The sequence below is a fragment of the Vigna unguiculata genome, chromosome 2 (assembly GCF_037176805.1).
Source record: "Vigna unguiculata cultivar grain cowpea cultivar isolate G323 ecotype 2 chromosome 2, ASM3717680v1, whole genome shotgun sequence".
NCBI lineage: Eukaryota > Viridiplantae > Streptophyta > Magnoliopsida > Fabales > Fabaceae > Vigna > Vigna unguiculata.
In genome coordinates, this window is record NC_140793.1 from 6,221,045 (window position 1) to 6,237,586 (window position 16,542).

The 16,542-nt window shown below is 31.0% G+C and overlaps 1 protein-coding gene across 6 annotated transcripts; it reads right to left on the bottom strand.

Annotated features, from left to right (window-relative positions):
* Window positions 1-11,068: 11,068 nt before the first annotated feature.
* TRZ1 (tRNAse Z1) lies at window positions 11,069-15,770 on the bottom strand. Of its 6 annotated transcripts, none has more exons than XM_028052007.2 (9): window positions 15,625-15,770; window positions 14,827-15,075; window positions 14,476-14,638; window positions 14,303-14,373; window positions 13,737-13,832; window positions 12,613-12,726; window positions 12,208-12,276; window positions 12,047-12,121; window positions 11,069-11,553 (listed from the first exon to the last, which is right to left on the bottom strand). In XM_028052007.2, exons 2-9 carry the CDS (start codon window positions 15,064-15,066, stop codon window positions 11,479-11,481), a joined length of 903 nt encoding a protein of 300 aa, XP_027907808.1. In that variant the 5' UTR covers window positions 15,067-15,075; window positions 15,625-15,770; the 3' UTR covers window positions 11,069-11,478. The 6 variants fall into 6 exon arrangements, 5 of the variants coding, with proteins under 5 accessions (XP_027907808.1, XP_027907815.1, XP_085525892.1 ...); XM_028052014.2 differs by having other exon boundaries at window positions 15,645-15,757; XM_085669766.1 differs by adding an exon at window positions 11,870-11,940 and having other exon boundaries at window positions 14,827-15,757.
* Between the last annotated feature and the right edge of the window lie 772 nt (window positions 15,771-16,542).

The window sequence follows — 16,542 nt, forward strand, 5'->3', positions numbered from 1 at the left end:
CATCACCCATGCATGTTTTTATTCCTGTATTTTAATATTTATGCTTTCATCATCAGTTTCATATTTGTCTTATTCATCTTTTTGATGTTTCTATGTGTTTTTTGTCTCATTAGGAGTTTGGACATGTTGATCCAATATTTTTCGCTATTTTTGGTGAGGAATTACGACCCGTTTGGCACTTGGAAGATATTGAAGGGAATCAACATCAGTTAAGCTTTAATATGGATGTGAATCATCCCGTTCTCACGGATGGTTGGTATAGCCTACGAGTTTTTTATAAACTGCAACATATCCATCAAATTGTATTTAGATATGTTGGCAATTCTACCTTCCACATCACTGTATTCCCCAACATGTCTACAATATCAACTGGTGCCAAATTTCTTTCAAACCTAATTCGGTTGCGAAAAAAACATCTGTTTAGAGTCAAATTGTCAAAATCTCAATGCAAAGGAAGCCATCTGGTGAACTTATAATTTTATTATTTTGGTTTTATATTTTGTTTTCTTTATATATTTGTATTTGTGGTCTTATTTTGTTCTTTTTTCAGGACCTCCAATCCGACTTTGCAGATTACGTTCGTAAACGTAGATTGAGGAGGTTGGAATTGCAGGGACGTAACAACACCTTCATTGTTCAATGTAAACTTCTGCTCCGTAATACACCAAAGAAGTCAAGTAAGATTGGGAAGGGATGGAAGGACTTCTGTACATTCAATCGTTTGGAAGAAGGAGATATTCTGGTGTTTCTAGCGGACAAAAAAATGAAAAAGAAGAAGATCAAAGTATATGTCCACAAAGAATGCAATTTCTAATATTGCACTTTTCTTTTAGTTTACTATTTATATTATGTATGTTTTTTTGAAGAACTTTGAAAGTAGTTTGGTTTTATTTTGTTTGTAATAGTTTTAGCATCTTTTTTTGTTGCTTCTAATAATTAGAAGCCATATCTAAAAGTATTTAACCGAATTTAATTATCGTCACGTTTTATATTTTAATTATTTTCGTAATACAAATTTTATTTAAGTAATGATTTTCTAAAATAAATTTACATTTCAGATAATATAAATAATTTGAAATGATTATGATAAGAATTCAAATATGTTAAAATATTTGATTGTTTTCCTTTAAAAAAAGTTTAGAAGTAATAATAAAGAAGTCAACTTGATATTCTACAGTACTAATAATTGGGCAATCTAACTGAATATAATTTTCAAAAGATTTTATTAATTTCTTTACAAAAATTATTTTAATATTTATTACAAAATTTATTGAAATTGTTTTTTATTAATATAGTAACCATGAAAACTTTAAAACCCATTTCATTTTGAACTCTCTTACAAGTTTTTTAATTAAAATTTTATTTCTTCGAAATTTTTTTTCATTTCTAAACTTGAAAACAATAAAATTATTTTTTTTTGGCCTTTCTTTAGTAGTTGCATTTTACACTCAATGTAGAAACAAATGTTTACTTGAATGGTTGACTATTACAAAGCAGAGTACTTTTGTGCTTGGCAAAAAAGGACATATATCATAGATCCACATTCTGAAATGAGGCTTTGCATTGTCTGCAAATCATCAATTTGGACTTTGCAGATCAAATCTTTTTCAAAAGGTACGCTTTTCCAAATTTTGATTTATTTGTTCAGTTCTGATATTTCCATATCAATGAAATGTTTGTTCTTTTTTGTCAAAACTTTGTACTGACAGTACCTGAATCATCAGGAAGAATGTTGGTTGAATACTATAAATGTGCCTACATATACTAATAGGTTTTTTCTTCCTCTCTGCTTTACTTTCTTCACAGTGCATTGTTAATTGCTTTTGTTATTAGTTTTGTATTTGTAATTTTAAATCTTCCTCCAACATGTAATGAATTTGTAAAACACCATAATACCACAATACAATGCATAACTTTTGCACACTTTGAACATTATCACAACAAAATGGATTCAACAAATGGAAGAAGAAAAAGGAAGAACATTATCCCACAAAATTTATCCAATACCTTGATGAAGTCCACAGGTTCAATATTTTTATGTTTCTCACAATGCATTTTTAAGTTTCTTCATTTTTTGGAGCTCATTTCATTCGTTTCTTATCCAATTAAATCTACATGTATGTTATTTTTTTTTTCTTATTTTGATTTCATTAACAAATGATGACAAATCCAGTCCAACTGAAGCATTTCCTTATCCAAATACTACACCTCTTTCTCATATAAGATATTGTGGTAATAATTTTTTCATTCTTTATACATTTCATCCAACAAATTTATTACTGCATTCATTGTTATCAAACTATTTTTCATTTCATTCACAAATCTGAATCCATTGATTGCACTAACACAAATCTTTATTAATGCATTCGTTTGACATCTATTCTTTTCTCATTGGACTTTTTAACTATTCTACCAGTATCCAAAGAAAATGTTACGCCAGATTCAACTAGCAAAACCTACTTATCTCTCAATGAAGATACAGACGTGCAGAATAAAAGAATTCAATCTACTATTAGAAAGCCACTTTCCGAGTTGACATATTGTGGTAAGTTTGTTTTTTAATTTAGTTTTAATCCAAATTTCAGTACAAATGCTAGCATTGCATACTTATTAGTCTCATTATTCATCTTTAATGCATATTATACAATTAACACACATTGATATTAGATGACATGATTTCATAATTAATTGGTTTCATCTTTAAATTCATTTCATAATCCTTTTTTTAACTGCATTTTGCAGAACTTGAACAAAATAATGGGAAAGTTGCACGAAGAAGAAGGAAACTTATTATAAATCACAAGTTGGCAGATAAAAGTAATTTCTTTCATATCTAATTCTTTATATATCTATTATTATGAAATCTTCAATTGAATTTCTTTCATACTAAATTTTTCTATTACTACCTCTCTTATCAGAATTTCATGGTTCTACATCAATTGGATCTACCAATGCTCCAATTTTGCAAAACAGCAATAGTAACAACAAAGGTACAAATGAAAAATATATTAATTTTTTTAATGCTTTTCTCTTAATATATTAGTGCTTTAATATATTTTACTATTTTTTCTTTTAAAATTGAGTTGTGCATACTGAAATTGAAGTTATTTTAGTTATTCAAATGTATACCACTAATATATTTTACTATTTAAAATTATATTTGAATGATAAATTAAATTAATAACAGAATTACAAAATCATATATATAAATAATATTTAGTTCATTAATTTATGGATGTACTTGCAGGTATTGTTCAATTTGATTGTCCTATTGGAAGAAGCAAAATCAATGTGTTTAATATAGAATTGTTACCTAAAGAAATTGTGGGTAGCAGCTCCAGTCATGCTTCACTAAATTCTTTTGCTTTTTCTGAAGTTGTTAATCCTTTTTATGTTCAACAACACCAAAGTCATGGTAATTTATAATATAAACAAAATTCGTTTCATTACTTTAATTTCTTTAATTGTTAAAAATTCAGCTTCCTAATATTAATTTCAATCTTTGTTAAAGGTTTACAATTCTGTCAGCCTTCTCGGAAGCAGGCTATTAGATCTATTTCGAAGATATTGGATTTTGACAATAATTCTGAAGAAGATGAAAATGATGGTAATCAATAATGGTTCATTTTAAATAATAAATACTTTGTGTTTGTTTATTTAAATTGTTTTTTAAATAATAAATACTTTCTTCTTCTTTCAGATAACATAATTGGACATTTCAAATCTGATTTGTATTCAAAAGCTGAAATTCAAGGTGAAACAATACTTTTTAGTGTTTTTATATTTAAGTATAAATGTTATTTAATTACTGACATATATGTTTTTTATGTACTTAGGAAATGTTGATGTTGGGGAGTGTTCACTTGAGTGTCCCTATTGTCAAGCTCAACTGTGGTACGAAGAAAGATCTGATAAATGCAAAAGATTAAAACAAGTTGATTTCTCTCTTTGTTGTCAAAAGGGAAAAGTACAACTTCCATTGTTGAAGAAACCTCCACAATTGCTTCAAAAGTTGTTAAAAGGAGAAGACAGTACAAGCCAGAATTTCTTACATTACATAAGAAGTTACAACAACATGTTCTCATTTACATCCATTGGTGCTAAGATCCATTCCTCAATCAACGATGGATCAGGTCCTCCTCAATTTATTCTTAGTGGTCAAAATTACCATCGCATTGGAAGTTTATTGCCCGAAAAAGGATCAAATCCCAAATTTGCACAACTATATATTTATGACACAGAAAATGAAACAAGCAACAGAGTTAGTCACTTTGGGTATGTTTAAATAGTTTCTTTATGTTTTAGCCATCATTGGCATATAATTGACTAATATTTACTTTTTCAGGTCTGATAGTCAGCAATCCATATTTGATAAATCATTGATCGAAGAATTGAAGAAAATGATTGACAAACACAATGTACTTGCTCAAACATTCAGAAGAGTAAGAGATTTTATACATGATCATGAACAATCAGATTTTGGATTGAGGTTATTTAGACATCGCTTTAAGGATCCTAGAGTATATAATACACCAGTAGCAGATGAAGTGGCAGCATTGATTGTTGGTGATTTGAGCACCTTAGATGTAGGAAGGGACATCATTGTCAAGAAAGTTTCTAGTCAATTAACAAGACTACATGAAACACACACATGTTTCATTCCTCTTCAATATCCTTTGATTTTCCCATACGGAGAGGATGGTTATCAAGAGGATATTCCAATTAGAGATTGTCAAAAATATGGACAAAGTAGAAAGAGAATTCGCATTTCTTTACGAGAATTCATTGCTTTCAGAATACAAGAGAGAAAGGTTGAATTTGGTAATGTTGTAAATTCACGTAGATTGTTTCAACAGTTTTTAGTGGATACATACACCATGATTGAAGCCCAAAGGTTGTCTTTTATACGAAATAATCAAAAACTCATTCATTCAGATATTCTGAATGGGTTACAAGAAGCTGTTAACAAATGTGAAACTGATCCTTCTTCCATTGGTAAGCGTATTGTTCTTCCAGCTTCATTTACAGGTGGTATGAGATACATGTTCAATAATTGCCAAGATGCTATGGCAATTTGTAAGAGGTATGGCTATCCAGATTTGTTTATAACAATCACATGTAATGTAAATTGGCCTAAAATTGTTGATTTTGTCAAATCAAGAGGATTAACTGCTTTAGATAGGCCAGACATAGTTTGCAGAGTTTTTAAAATGAAATTAGACCAAATGATGTCAGATTTCAAGAAGAATCATTTCTTTGGCAAAGTCAATGCAGGTATACAATTTTAATTTTCTTAATTTATTTTTCTTTTCTGCCTAATGTGTTCTCTAATAATTATTTTACAAATTTAGGTATGTATACTGTTGAATTTCAGAAGAGAGGTCTGCCACATGCTCATATATTACTATGGTTGAGTGACTCTAACAAGTTAGAAAATGCAAAGCATATAGATCAAGTTATCTCTGCTGAACTTCCTCATCCAGATCTCTATCCTAAACTTTCAAAGGCTGTTCAAACATATATGATACATGGTCCTTGCGGAGCTGCTAGATTCAACTCGCCATGTATGAAAGAAGGTCGGTGTTCTAAATTTTTTCCTAAAAAATTTAGACATTCAACTACAATTGATGAAGATGGATATCCTGTATATAGACGTAGAGATGATGGTTTATTTGTGTTGAAAAATGGACATAAATTAGGTAATGCAAATGTGGTGCCGTATAGTCCTCTTTTATTAATGCGTTATCAAGCTCATGTTAATACAGAATATTGCAACAAATCCAACTCAATCAAGTATTTGTTCAAATATGTAAACAAAGGTCCTGATAGAGCAACAATTAAAATTACAGACAAGGAGAATGAATCTACAGAGATGCGTATTGTTGATGAGATAAAAAGATACTATGATTGTAGATATTTATCTGCATGTGAAGCAGTTTGGCGAATTTTTGGTTTTGATATCCATCATCGGTGGCCAGCTGTTCAACGATTAACTTTTCACTTACAAGATCAACAACCAGTTTTGTTTAAAGATGATGATCGAATTGATGATGTATTGCATAGGAATGAGAATATGAACACCATGTTCTTAGCTTGGTTTGAAGCTAACAAAAAATTTGAGGAAGGTAGAAACTTGACCTATGCTGAATTTCCAACAAAGTTTGTTTGGATGTCTCAACAAAAACAATGGAAACCAAGAAAGCAAGGTTATAGTATTGGTCGACTAACATATGTTCCTCCAGGATCAGGTGAATGCTACTACATGAGAATCTTACTAACAAAACAAAAAGGTTGTATTGATCATGATAGTATAAAGACAATTAATGGTAAAACATTCTCCACATACCAAGAGGCTTGCCAAGAATTAGGATTATTGGCAGATGACAAAGAATTCATTGATGCCATTAAAGAGGCTAGCCATCTTGCATCTGGAAATCAACTTAGAAGGTTATTTGTTGCTTTGTTAATCATGAATACAATGTCTAAGCCAAATGTTGTTTGGGATGCAACTTGGACTTTACTTGCAGATGGTATCCTATATCAAAAAAGAAAAGACTTGAACATACCAGGTACTAAATTGAATTATTCTACACTATTTTTTCCATAATTAGGTATTAATTACATATTCTATTTTGTAGATTTTCAAATTGAAGAGCATGATTTACACAATCTTTGCTTACTAGAAGTACAAGAACTTCTAAATTCAAATGGGCGAGCTTTATCAGATTATAGTTGCCTTCCTCAACCTGATCTTTCAAATTCATTCAAATTTCAGAACAGGTTCATTGTTGATGAAATGAATTATGATAAAGAACAAATGGAGAAGCTACATCAATCTCTATTGCAGTCTGTCACTAATGAGCAACTACATGTTTATAACAGAATTATGACAGCAGTGAACTCAGAGGTAGGGAATTTCTTTTTCTTATATGGTTATGGTGGTACTAGAAAAACATATCTCTGGAAACTTTTGTCAGCTGCTATTAGAGCAAAGGGAATGATTGCCCTTAATGTAGCTTCAAGTGGCATTGCATCTTTATTGCTTCCTGGAGGTAAAACTGCTCATTCTACTTTTTGCATACCATTACCAATCAATGATGAATCAACATGTAACATCAATCAAGGAAGTCTTCGTGCTAAACTATTGATGGAAGCAAAACTTATAATATGGGATGAAGCTCCTATGATGAATAAGCTATGCTTTCAAGCTTTTGATAGAACATTAAGAGACATTATGAGAGCTACGAATCAACATAATGCTGACAAACCATTTGGTGGAAAGGTGGTGGTCTTGGGCGGTGATTTTAGACAAATCTTGCCAGTAGTAAGAAAGGGATCAAGGTATGATATTGTGAACTCATCAATTAACTATTCTGATTTGTGGCAATATTGCACAGTTCTTAAGCTATCACAAAACATGAGGTTAAAGACTGCTACTTCAAATGAAAGTGCAAAAGATATAAAAGAATTTGCTGATTGGATTCTTAAAATTGGAGATGGAAATATGAATTTGAATGAAAGTGGTGAAGCCAACCTTTCAATACCAACAAATCTTCTAATTCAGGAAAGTGAAACACCTTTACTTTCTTTAGTCAAATTTGTTTATGGTGGTCTAATTGAAAATATCATGACTCCTGGATTCTTTGATGATGGTGCAATACTTTTCCCTACAATTGATAGTGTTGAACAAGTAAATGACTTCATTTTATCTTTGATTCTTGGTGAAGAAAAAGTTTATTTAAGTTCAGACACTCCTTGCCAATCTGATGATGATCAAGAAATTCAAGGTGAGTGGTTTACTCAAGAGTTTCTAAATGATATTAAATGTTCAGGAATTCCAAATCATAGGATTAAATTGAAAGTTGACGTACCAATTATGCTTTTAAGAAACATTGATCAAGCAAATGGTCTGTGCAATGGTACAAGGTTGCAAGTTAATGATTTGGGAAAGAATGTTATCTCTGCTACAGTAATAACTGGCAAAAATGTTGGTGACAAAATATTCATACCAAGAATGAACTTGACACCTTCTGATTTCAACATCCCGTTCAAATTTCAAAGGAGGCAATTTCCAATATCCTTATGCTTTGCGATGACAATAAACAAAAGCCATGGTCAAACTCTTTCTAAAGTTGGACTTTATCTTCCTCGCCCAGTTTTTACTCATGGACAATTGTACGTAGCAGTTTCTAGAGTCACATCAAAGAAAGGACTAAAAATCTTAATTCTGGATGAAGATGGAAAAGTAACCACTACAACTACCAATGTGGTTTACAAAGAAATCTTTGAAAATCTTTGATAAAGGTATACAAATTACTTTTATATAATTCTTACAATTTTTCAATTATTTTACATTTAACTGTATTTAATTTTTACCTTGCAGATTACAATTGGTGCAGATTACTTTATTTTTTGGGTCCATATACAAATTTTGGTGCACATTACAGTTCATGCAGATTAGAACTGTATAATATATAGTGATTGATAAATGTTTTCATACTTTCATTGTTTATAATTTTTTTTTCCAGGAGCTACTTCTTTGCATTCCAGTAATGCTTCTTACATATTAATACACTATTGTTTCTTCTATTAGTTATATATATATATGTTGGTTTTCAATTGTTATTTGTTGCTTTACTCTATTTTCAACAATAAATATCTACATACATGTGCTTGGGTGTTACTGAATCCGAATTGACATAATTGCATTTCATTTGTTTAATTTTGTAAATGTTAAAGAATCTGAATTATATATTTTTGCTGTTACTTTACCTGTAACTTCTATACTTTATTTTATCTATTACTTTACTGACAGTGAACAATAACAATTTTAAATTTGTTGTCACTGTTTGCACGTGACAATGTTCTGTATTCTGACTTAAAGTTTGTCATTCCTTCACAACTTTCACTTTACCATTTCATACACATCCTTCACTCAACACTACATTTCAACCTCCATTTCTCTACAATTACAAAATTGGAAATGGACTAAACCCAACATCAGAGAACAATACTTTGGAAGTTCAACACCATCTACATATTCTCTAAGGTATGTCTTCAATTTTAACACAATTACAAATTTAGATCTATTACCCTGCATTGAGATTTTCTGTTCTATGTGGTTCGCAGTATTCTGTATTCATAACGTATGTACTGCACCTCTCACTTGAGTTTCTTTATTATTTCAATGTTCAGAATTTTTTCAATTTTTTTTTCTTTCTGTTTATTTTTTAAAATAATTATTAATTCTGAATTCAATTTTTATCAACGTCTGTTATAAATAAATATATTTTTTGTTGATATATAAGTCTGTTGACAACTTATATATGTTTTGTTTTTCATTCTGTTATTGCAGAAAAAATATTCATAATGTCTTTATTGTTTGAAAATAATTTAGTATCCTCATTATTTTGTAGCCATTTTTGTTTGTTGATCGACACTTTGCTGTTGGTTATGCACACGAATTAGGCCCACAGTGGCACTTGGTAGATGTAAATGGTATGACCACAACAGTTACCTATAACATGGATTCAGATAACCCAAGGATCACTGAAGGTTGGTTTAATATGAGAAATTTGTATCAAATTCAAAGTGATTCTCACATCCAGTTTCAGTATTTGGGAAATTGTTTATTTCACCTAACAGTGTTTAAAGGTGGATGTACACGAACAAGTTGGACAACATTTATGAACCGTATTACTCATCAAAATACAAGATCTATATTTTCAGTGAAATTGTCAAAGTATCAAAGCAAAGCAGTCACTTGGTATATTCCTTCTTATTTATTATTATTCTTATTACTATAATTAAATTCAAATAATTATGCTAACAGTAAACGTTTTAATGATGTAGGATTTGCCATCAAAGTTTGCCAACTTTATTCGAGAGGTCAAGGTAGAAGACGTCTTTCTTATAGGGCCTAAAACTATAGTGAATTGCAAAATACTAATATCCAACAAACAACGAAGTTCAACAAAGATTGGTCAAGGTTGGAGGCTATTTTGTTCTGAAAATGAATTAAAAGAAGGAGATATTGTTGTCTTTCAAGTAGACAATGATTTCATCAAATCAAATGTTGAAGTATTCATGAATGGTTGTTGTTGTGATTAGATTAACGATAATTTTTTAATGTTAATGAATTATGGTCATTCAACTTTGTTATATGACAATATAGTTTTGTACTTCATCAATTATGAATATTGAACTTTGTTATATTATAATATAATTCTTTATAATAAATGGTTTTTGAAATTTTGTTTACAATATATAATTCATGATAATTATTATAAATAATCTCGTGCATTGCACGGGTCAAAAAATTAGTTAGACTTAAAATCCACTTATAATAATATGCCATGCTTTTGTTTTATAAAATTTATAACATTTTCTTGTGAATATACAGGCCAACAATGTCGACATGTACATAAATGGTCATGATCATTGCCTCCAACATATAAGTAGCATAAATAGGTAAGTAAAGGGTGAACACTTTTCTTTTTTAGTTTGTTGTACTTGGATTTTGAAAGTAGTAAAAATTAAATTTATAGATTGATTCATGTAAACAAATTTATTTTAGAGATGAATTTTGTTGAATAAGTGTGTTTCTGATATACCAATATAAAAATGAATGCAGTCCACTTTTGTATTTAACGAGTGGAGGTGGTTCAAAGGCATGGAGAGGTGATGTTAAAGAGAGTGATTCTGATGTGAAATTCTTCTATGATGGTCAAGGTTTCATGTCAGTTCAAATCACTGAAACTGAAACAAAGTTTGCCTTCTACAATGCCTTTGGTGACAGAATACACCATTCCAGAGTAACCAAGTCCACCATGCATCCTGTTTCATGAACGCTAAACTTAAATGTCCAACACAATTTTGTATGTAGTCCTATTGTATATATAACATTCTTCATGTCTACCACTTTCCCTACTCACTAATATAGTATAAACGTTTTTGCTATATTCTATTCGTCATTACTGGAAGACAGATACTAAAATATCGTATAACTAATGAATTTAACATGTAGATAACTTGTTTGGGTTGAGAAGAGGTTCTATAAAAAAAAGTGTTCAAACCAAATCCAATTTTTTTTTTCTTTTACCTTTAACTGAATAAAACGAATCAAAAGGTAGCAAATAAAAATTACTACAAACAGCCTGATAAAAATATAGGTAACTGATGTTTAACCTATGTTTGGAAAACAGTTCATTCCAACGTAAACATGGTATTATATTATTCAACCAAAAACTGCTATTGCTTCTGCAAATTTCACTATAAGAATGTGCAACTGCATGTTTTTGGTGATTCAAACGGCAATCCAAACATACCATGCATCATTGGATTTTGCTCTGCAGTCCACTTCTCCTTGTCTTCATCATCTATGATGATTGTAAATTCTAGCCCCGTCCAATAGTCTCAGGTGGTTTGTAGGCAAAACCTCCAGGGTCAGGTATGTATCAATTAAACTCTCCCAACTTGTCAAAAACCTTCCGTAAGCGCATAAGTTCGACCGGCTAAACTATGAGGCAATGTACTTACAGCTTGTTGAATTTCCTGAAAATATCACAAGCACCGCCAGAAAGCATTAGTGTACCAAGGAAAGAGTATTACTAGATAAAGGGTCTATGAGAATAAACTTTTCCATGGACACATTTAAGAGATAAAAAGAAACAAAAAATGAAGTTTTTAGTTAATGTATAAATTAATGTATAAAATCTATAGAATTAGCTTCTCCAAAACCTTTATTAACATGCATAAGTTAATCTTAGCTTTATGGAGACACTTATTTAATTTTTCCTCCTTAATTTATCCAAAAAGACCCCAAGTAAACTAATATTCCACAAGCTAATAAGAAGGATCACAAACTCACGTTTTTTTTTATTAACTTGAAACATGGAAGGTGGCACCTATTTCACATCAAACAGGACGGAACTTCCTATACTGAAACACGGGAAGCTATACCAACCTTCATCCAGGATCACAATATAAAGACCAAGGCTAAAAAGTGATGTATCATTTACTATAATCAACAGCAATAGTATTATACCTCTACGGTGTAACGTGCTGAGAAGTGAATTAAAAGGATTGCTCTGTTCTGTAACCTCTCTGCATGACTTATTATCTGAAGAAAATCAATTAGAAACACAATGATAAAACCACTGAAGTATACATGAATGTTTGTTTTAATGATTGAAGCAGGTAGCATACCTCAGACAGATGCGTGTGTCCATAATCTCTGGCATGTTCCACGGTGATTGAATCGTTAACAAAGGTGCACTACATGAATAAAAGAAAAAGGGAAAAAAATGGCTGTAAAACCACAATATCAACCACCAACAAAAGTTATAGACAGGGAAAAACGAGAATCAGTTCATTGAGAATGCAATACGGTATTCTTAAAGAATTATATATATATATATATATATATATATATATATATATATATATATATATAACACAACAGAAACAAGTTCAAATTAAATTCCTTTTACTCCTTTACATAAAACGTCAAGGTCATGTTTCCTAGCATTTAAGAAAGGAGATGACTAGCAAAGCTTCTATATTACTAATGAATAATTTATAGCCACAAAAGTATAGTATAAAGTAATTCACCTCCAATACAAGAATTTTAGCCCTTAAGACGTCTGTGTTATTTTCATCAATGATGAAATCTGACATGGTATCTCCCGTGAAGGCAATTTCTGGTTCTGTCAAAGTGTATGTTATCTGCCAAGAACCCAGCATGGTTGAGCATTTAAAACTAAAAGATAGACCTAAACTTCTATCCGAAAGTTTGATGTAAATGGTTCATAGGTTGTCTTAAGAAAAATTAATTAAATAGTTAGTGTCGAAAAATTTATCAATTTAATTTATATGATTTAGTATATCTAAAGTAGAAATACTCTACATATTGAAAAACCTTTATAGCAAGAATGAGACCAATGTTATAAGGTGCTAATTTTTCAGAATTATATAGTGCACAACATATGAACTGAGAGGGACACTAACACAAACTGTACATCATAGAAACATATCTGTTGAAAGGCCTAAACGACAAAACAGGTCACAAAGGATGGTACTACTTTGATACCATATTGAAAGAATTAGTGACAAAATGGGTAAGGTATTTCCCTATAGAGAGAAACCAATAAGGAACATAATGAATTTCGTGTATTGTGTACACATGATTATTCTTATTTATAATGGAAAAAGAGATACAATAATAAGAAACAAAATCAATATTTAATAATGATAATCAAATCATATCATATCTCCACATTTATTCCCTAACATAATCACATCATATTTTTAACAATATGCAATGAACATAAATCATGGAAACATTTGTTATTATGCTGCAAGTTCATGAATTGTCATCAGAAGTAAACAACAAAATAAGTGAACATGTTGCAGGTCTGTTAATATCTGCTTGTGAGAAAGTTAGTTTATTTTTAATATCTGCTAGTTTGTTAGGTTGAGATACAGATGGGTTGAGATAGAGAAGAATTATAAGACGTTGACAAGGAGATCTATTAAGTCTTTAGGCATAGGGAGATGCTTGAAATTCCATCTTTGCAAGTGGGGTTTATCCCTATTTCTTCCGAATAAAGTTACTAGGTTTCTGTTATAAAACAACAAATTAAAATCATTAAATTGGTTGACATAAACCGGTGATTGTTAAATTTGTCAAATGTCAATTTGCCAAATCATTGATTACTACAGTAGTCAAGACTGACCTCCTCACCGGACGACTTCAAATTCTTAATTTCATTTCCAGAAAGGCCAATATACTCTGGCTTAAGTTTCTGTTTCACAGAATATATTATATAACCCTGCCAAAAACATGCATAAGTAGTTAGGCCTAGCCAGGGAATGCTTCGTGATATAAGGATGTTGTGAAAGTCATCTCAAATTTTGCTTGCTGAAAATGTGATAAACAGTGCAACGAATTGCACATCTATTAACAGTATTGTAATTAGCATCATTTTAAAACTGCTTTACGTATCTAAAATTATAAAACATATGTTTGCATTACTAAACATGCAAGTTTAAACTGCAAAAAGATAAAGAATGAATTTAACATAAAAATGAACGTTCTTTATATTCAAAGCTTCAAAAACAATGCACTGTGGTCTTTCTAATAGGTTCAAGTGGAAAAATTTAAAAGAACTCAAGTTTGTGACTTTCACAATCAAAAAGCATCAGAAATCTAAAATCAATAGCCAGAACATATTTTTTCAAAACAATGACAATTAGTGATTATCTTAAGACTCAAAAGAAACAAATTGTCCTGGCTGGCTACCTGGCTAGGTATTACATGGTAAGTCCGGAAAGCTTTTACTTTAAGATCCTTTCTCAAATAAAACTCTTCTCCTGCAACAAGTCTTGAATTAGCAACAAAAGAATACATGAGCTGAGAGACATCAAGTTCAACTGTGTAATGCAGCACTTTAATTGAGACAACCAAATAATTACCTACATCCAAGCCAATCAGGTTGTGCTTAAGTTCTGATTGATCCATTTTCCTGTGAATCTCAAAAAGCTTCTCTACATCCTCTTTTACTGAAATTGGTACAATAATTGTTGGGGGCTTCATTCGATACAAGCCACGTGTGGCAACATACATGGGTAGCCCTCCCTGTCAAAACGGTAAATTACTCACTAGATAAAGCTCCATTTCTAAAAATATTTATCTAAAGGGGAAAAAACGAAGAAAAATTAATTGTTGACTAAATTAACATTACAGTATTATATATGAGTGAATCAAAATTCAAAAAGTGAGTCTTCGGCATGCATGTGATATGATGATCAAGGAAAGAAACTAACAATGTGATCCATGTGAGCATGGGAGATCAAAAGGAAGTTTTGGGAAACAGCACGAGGTGGGCAGCGACCAATGTCAAAGGCTATTTTAAGTGTGGGGAATAGTACACATGTTTCATGGCCTCCAATGGACAAACCCCCAACAGGGTATCCTTCAATCTCCAAATCCTTTGCTGTCTTTGAAGATTTGTCCGAGCCTCGGATTTCTCTGGCTGAGGTTGGTACCTCAGTTCCGGCCTCCATGAACAACAACTGAACAAGAGAAGATGGAGATAGAGAGCAGAGAGGAAATAACATAATGAATAGTATTCCACTGATGACAGTGGGTAAAAAGGAAAATACAATCGAATCAAAATTTAAAATGGCATCAAAAATACAAGAGATGAAAATATGCTATCATCCTTTACCAAAACCCACAATATTGTTGAATAAACTTGAAATACAATTCTAAAATCTGAAGTACCACACAAGTGATAAAGCTAGATACAGTGGCAGACACTGTTTTAGACACCACTTAAAAGTTCTACCAGATTGAACTATACCCTAAAACTAAATACCCATATTACATTATCACTCAAACTAGGTTGTTAGCACGGTAATCCATATTGCCCCGAACAGATGATGCATGAGACAAACAAAAATAAAGCCTAATTTCAAATGGTAGCATCAATAATGTCGCAATGAAATAGTAGCAATTTACTCAGTAATATGTAAACTGGTTAGAGCACCCAAACATCTAATTTCATTTGCTTCATACTAAAAAGAGGAAGTAAAGAAAGAAAGAAAGAAATTTGGCTGTACCAAGAGCTATTGGAACCAACCGAGTGACAGCGATGAGGAGTGGAAGAGCTAGGTGAGATCGCCGAGTTGTTGGACGGAGGAGAAAAGAGGGTTGTCCAGAGGGGGAAGAAGGAGTGGGTAAAGAACGAGCGTGAGATCACCACATTATATTTTTTAAATTATTAAAGTAAAAATGAAATATTAAAATCTTTAATAGGCCTTCACTAAATAATATATTTATTATTTATTGTCTATCCTATTTCATCTAACTATTCATATGTACACATTTTTTTTTTTAATTTACTCTTTAATAATTAAATTTAAAGTAATAATCATTCAAAGATATATATATATATATATATATATATATATATATATATATATATATATATTTAAATTAACTATAATTACATGTAAAATTAATTATAAATTAACTATTATAATTATATTTATTTTAAAGTAAATATGTTTAAGTGTTACTAAGATTTATAAAACAAGATATATGTAACACCCCATTTAGTTAATAACCGTAATTAAAGAAAGTGTCACAACAAAATAGTATAGTAGCGCAGTCTCAGAGTTCCCACATAACGCCTTACAATAAACCAAGGCACACAACCATGCCAAACTAAACCAGATACAGAAATGTAACAAAAATGAAATGGAAATTTAAAGGACAGTCAATACATAGGTCGTGGCCCTAAAAGAAAGCCCAAAGCAGAAAATCCAGTCTAGATGGCTAAGCAGCGGAGTCATCATTTCCCTGTTGACCGTGAGGACCTCTCGCATCTACTCTCATCAATAAATTGATGATCATCGCAAAGAGAAGAGCCACATACAAGACAACCAAACAAACAAACAGGGTAAGCTAGAGTAAAAACAGTTCATCAAGTAGTTACATGCCAATACACAATCCAAAGATTTTATATGTCATCCAAA

What these genes read in the sequence shown, in the direction of transcription:
- TRZ1 (XM_085669765.1), bottom strand. Translation starts at nt 15,120, where the DNA reads ATGTTATTTCCTCTCTGCTCTCTATCTCCATCTTCTCTTGTTCAGTTG. An exon ending in ACCATGTAATACCTAGCCAG is followed by an intron (nt 13,833 to 14,302) that starts GTAGCCAGCCAG and finishes TGTTTTTGGCAG; the next exon opens with GGTTATATAATATATTCTGT. An exon ending in CAGCACGTTACACCGTAGAG is followed by an intron (nt 11,554 to 12,046) that starts GTATAATACTAT and finishes TGATATTTTCAG; the next exon opens with GAAATTCAACAAGCTGTAAG.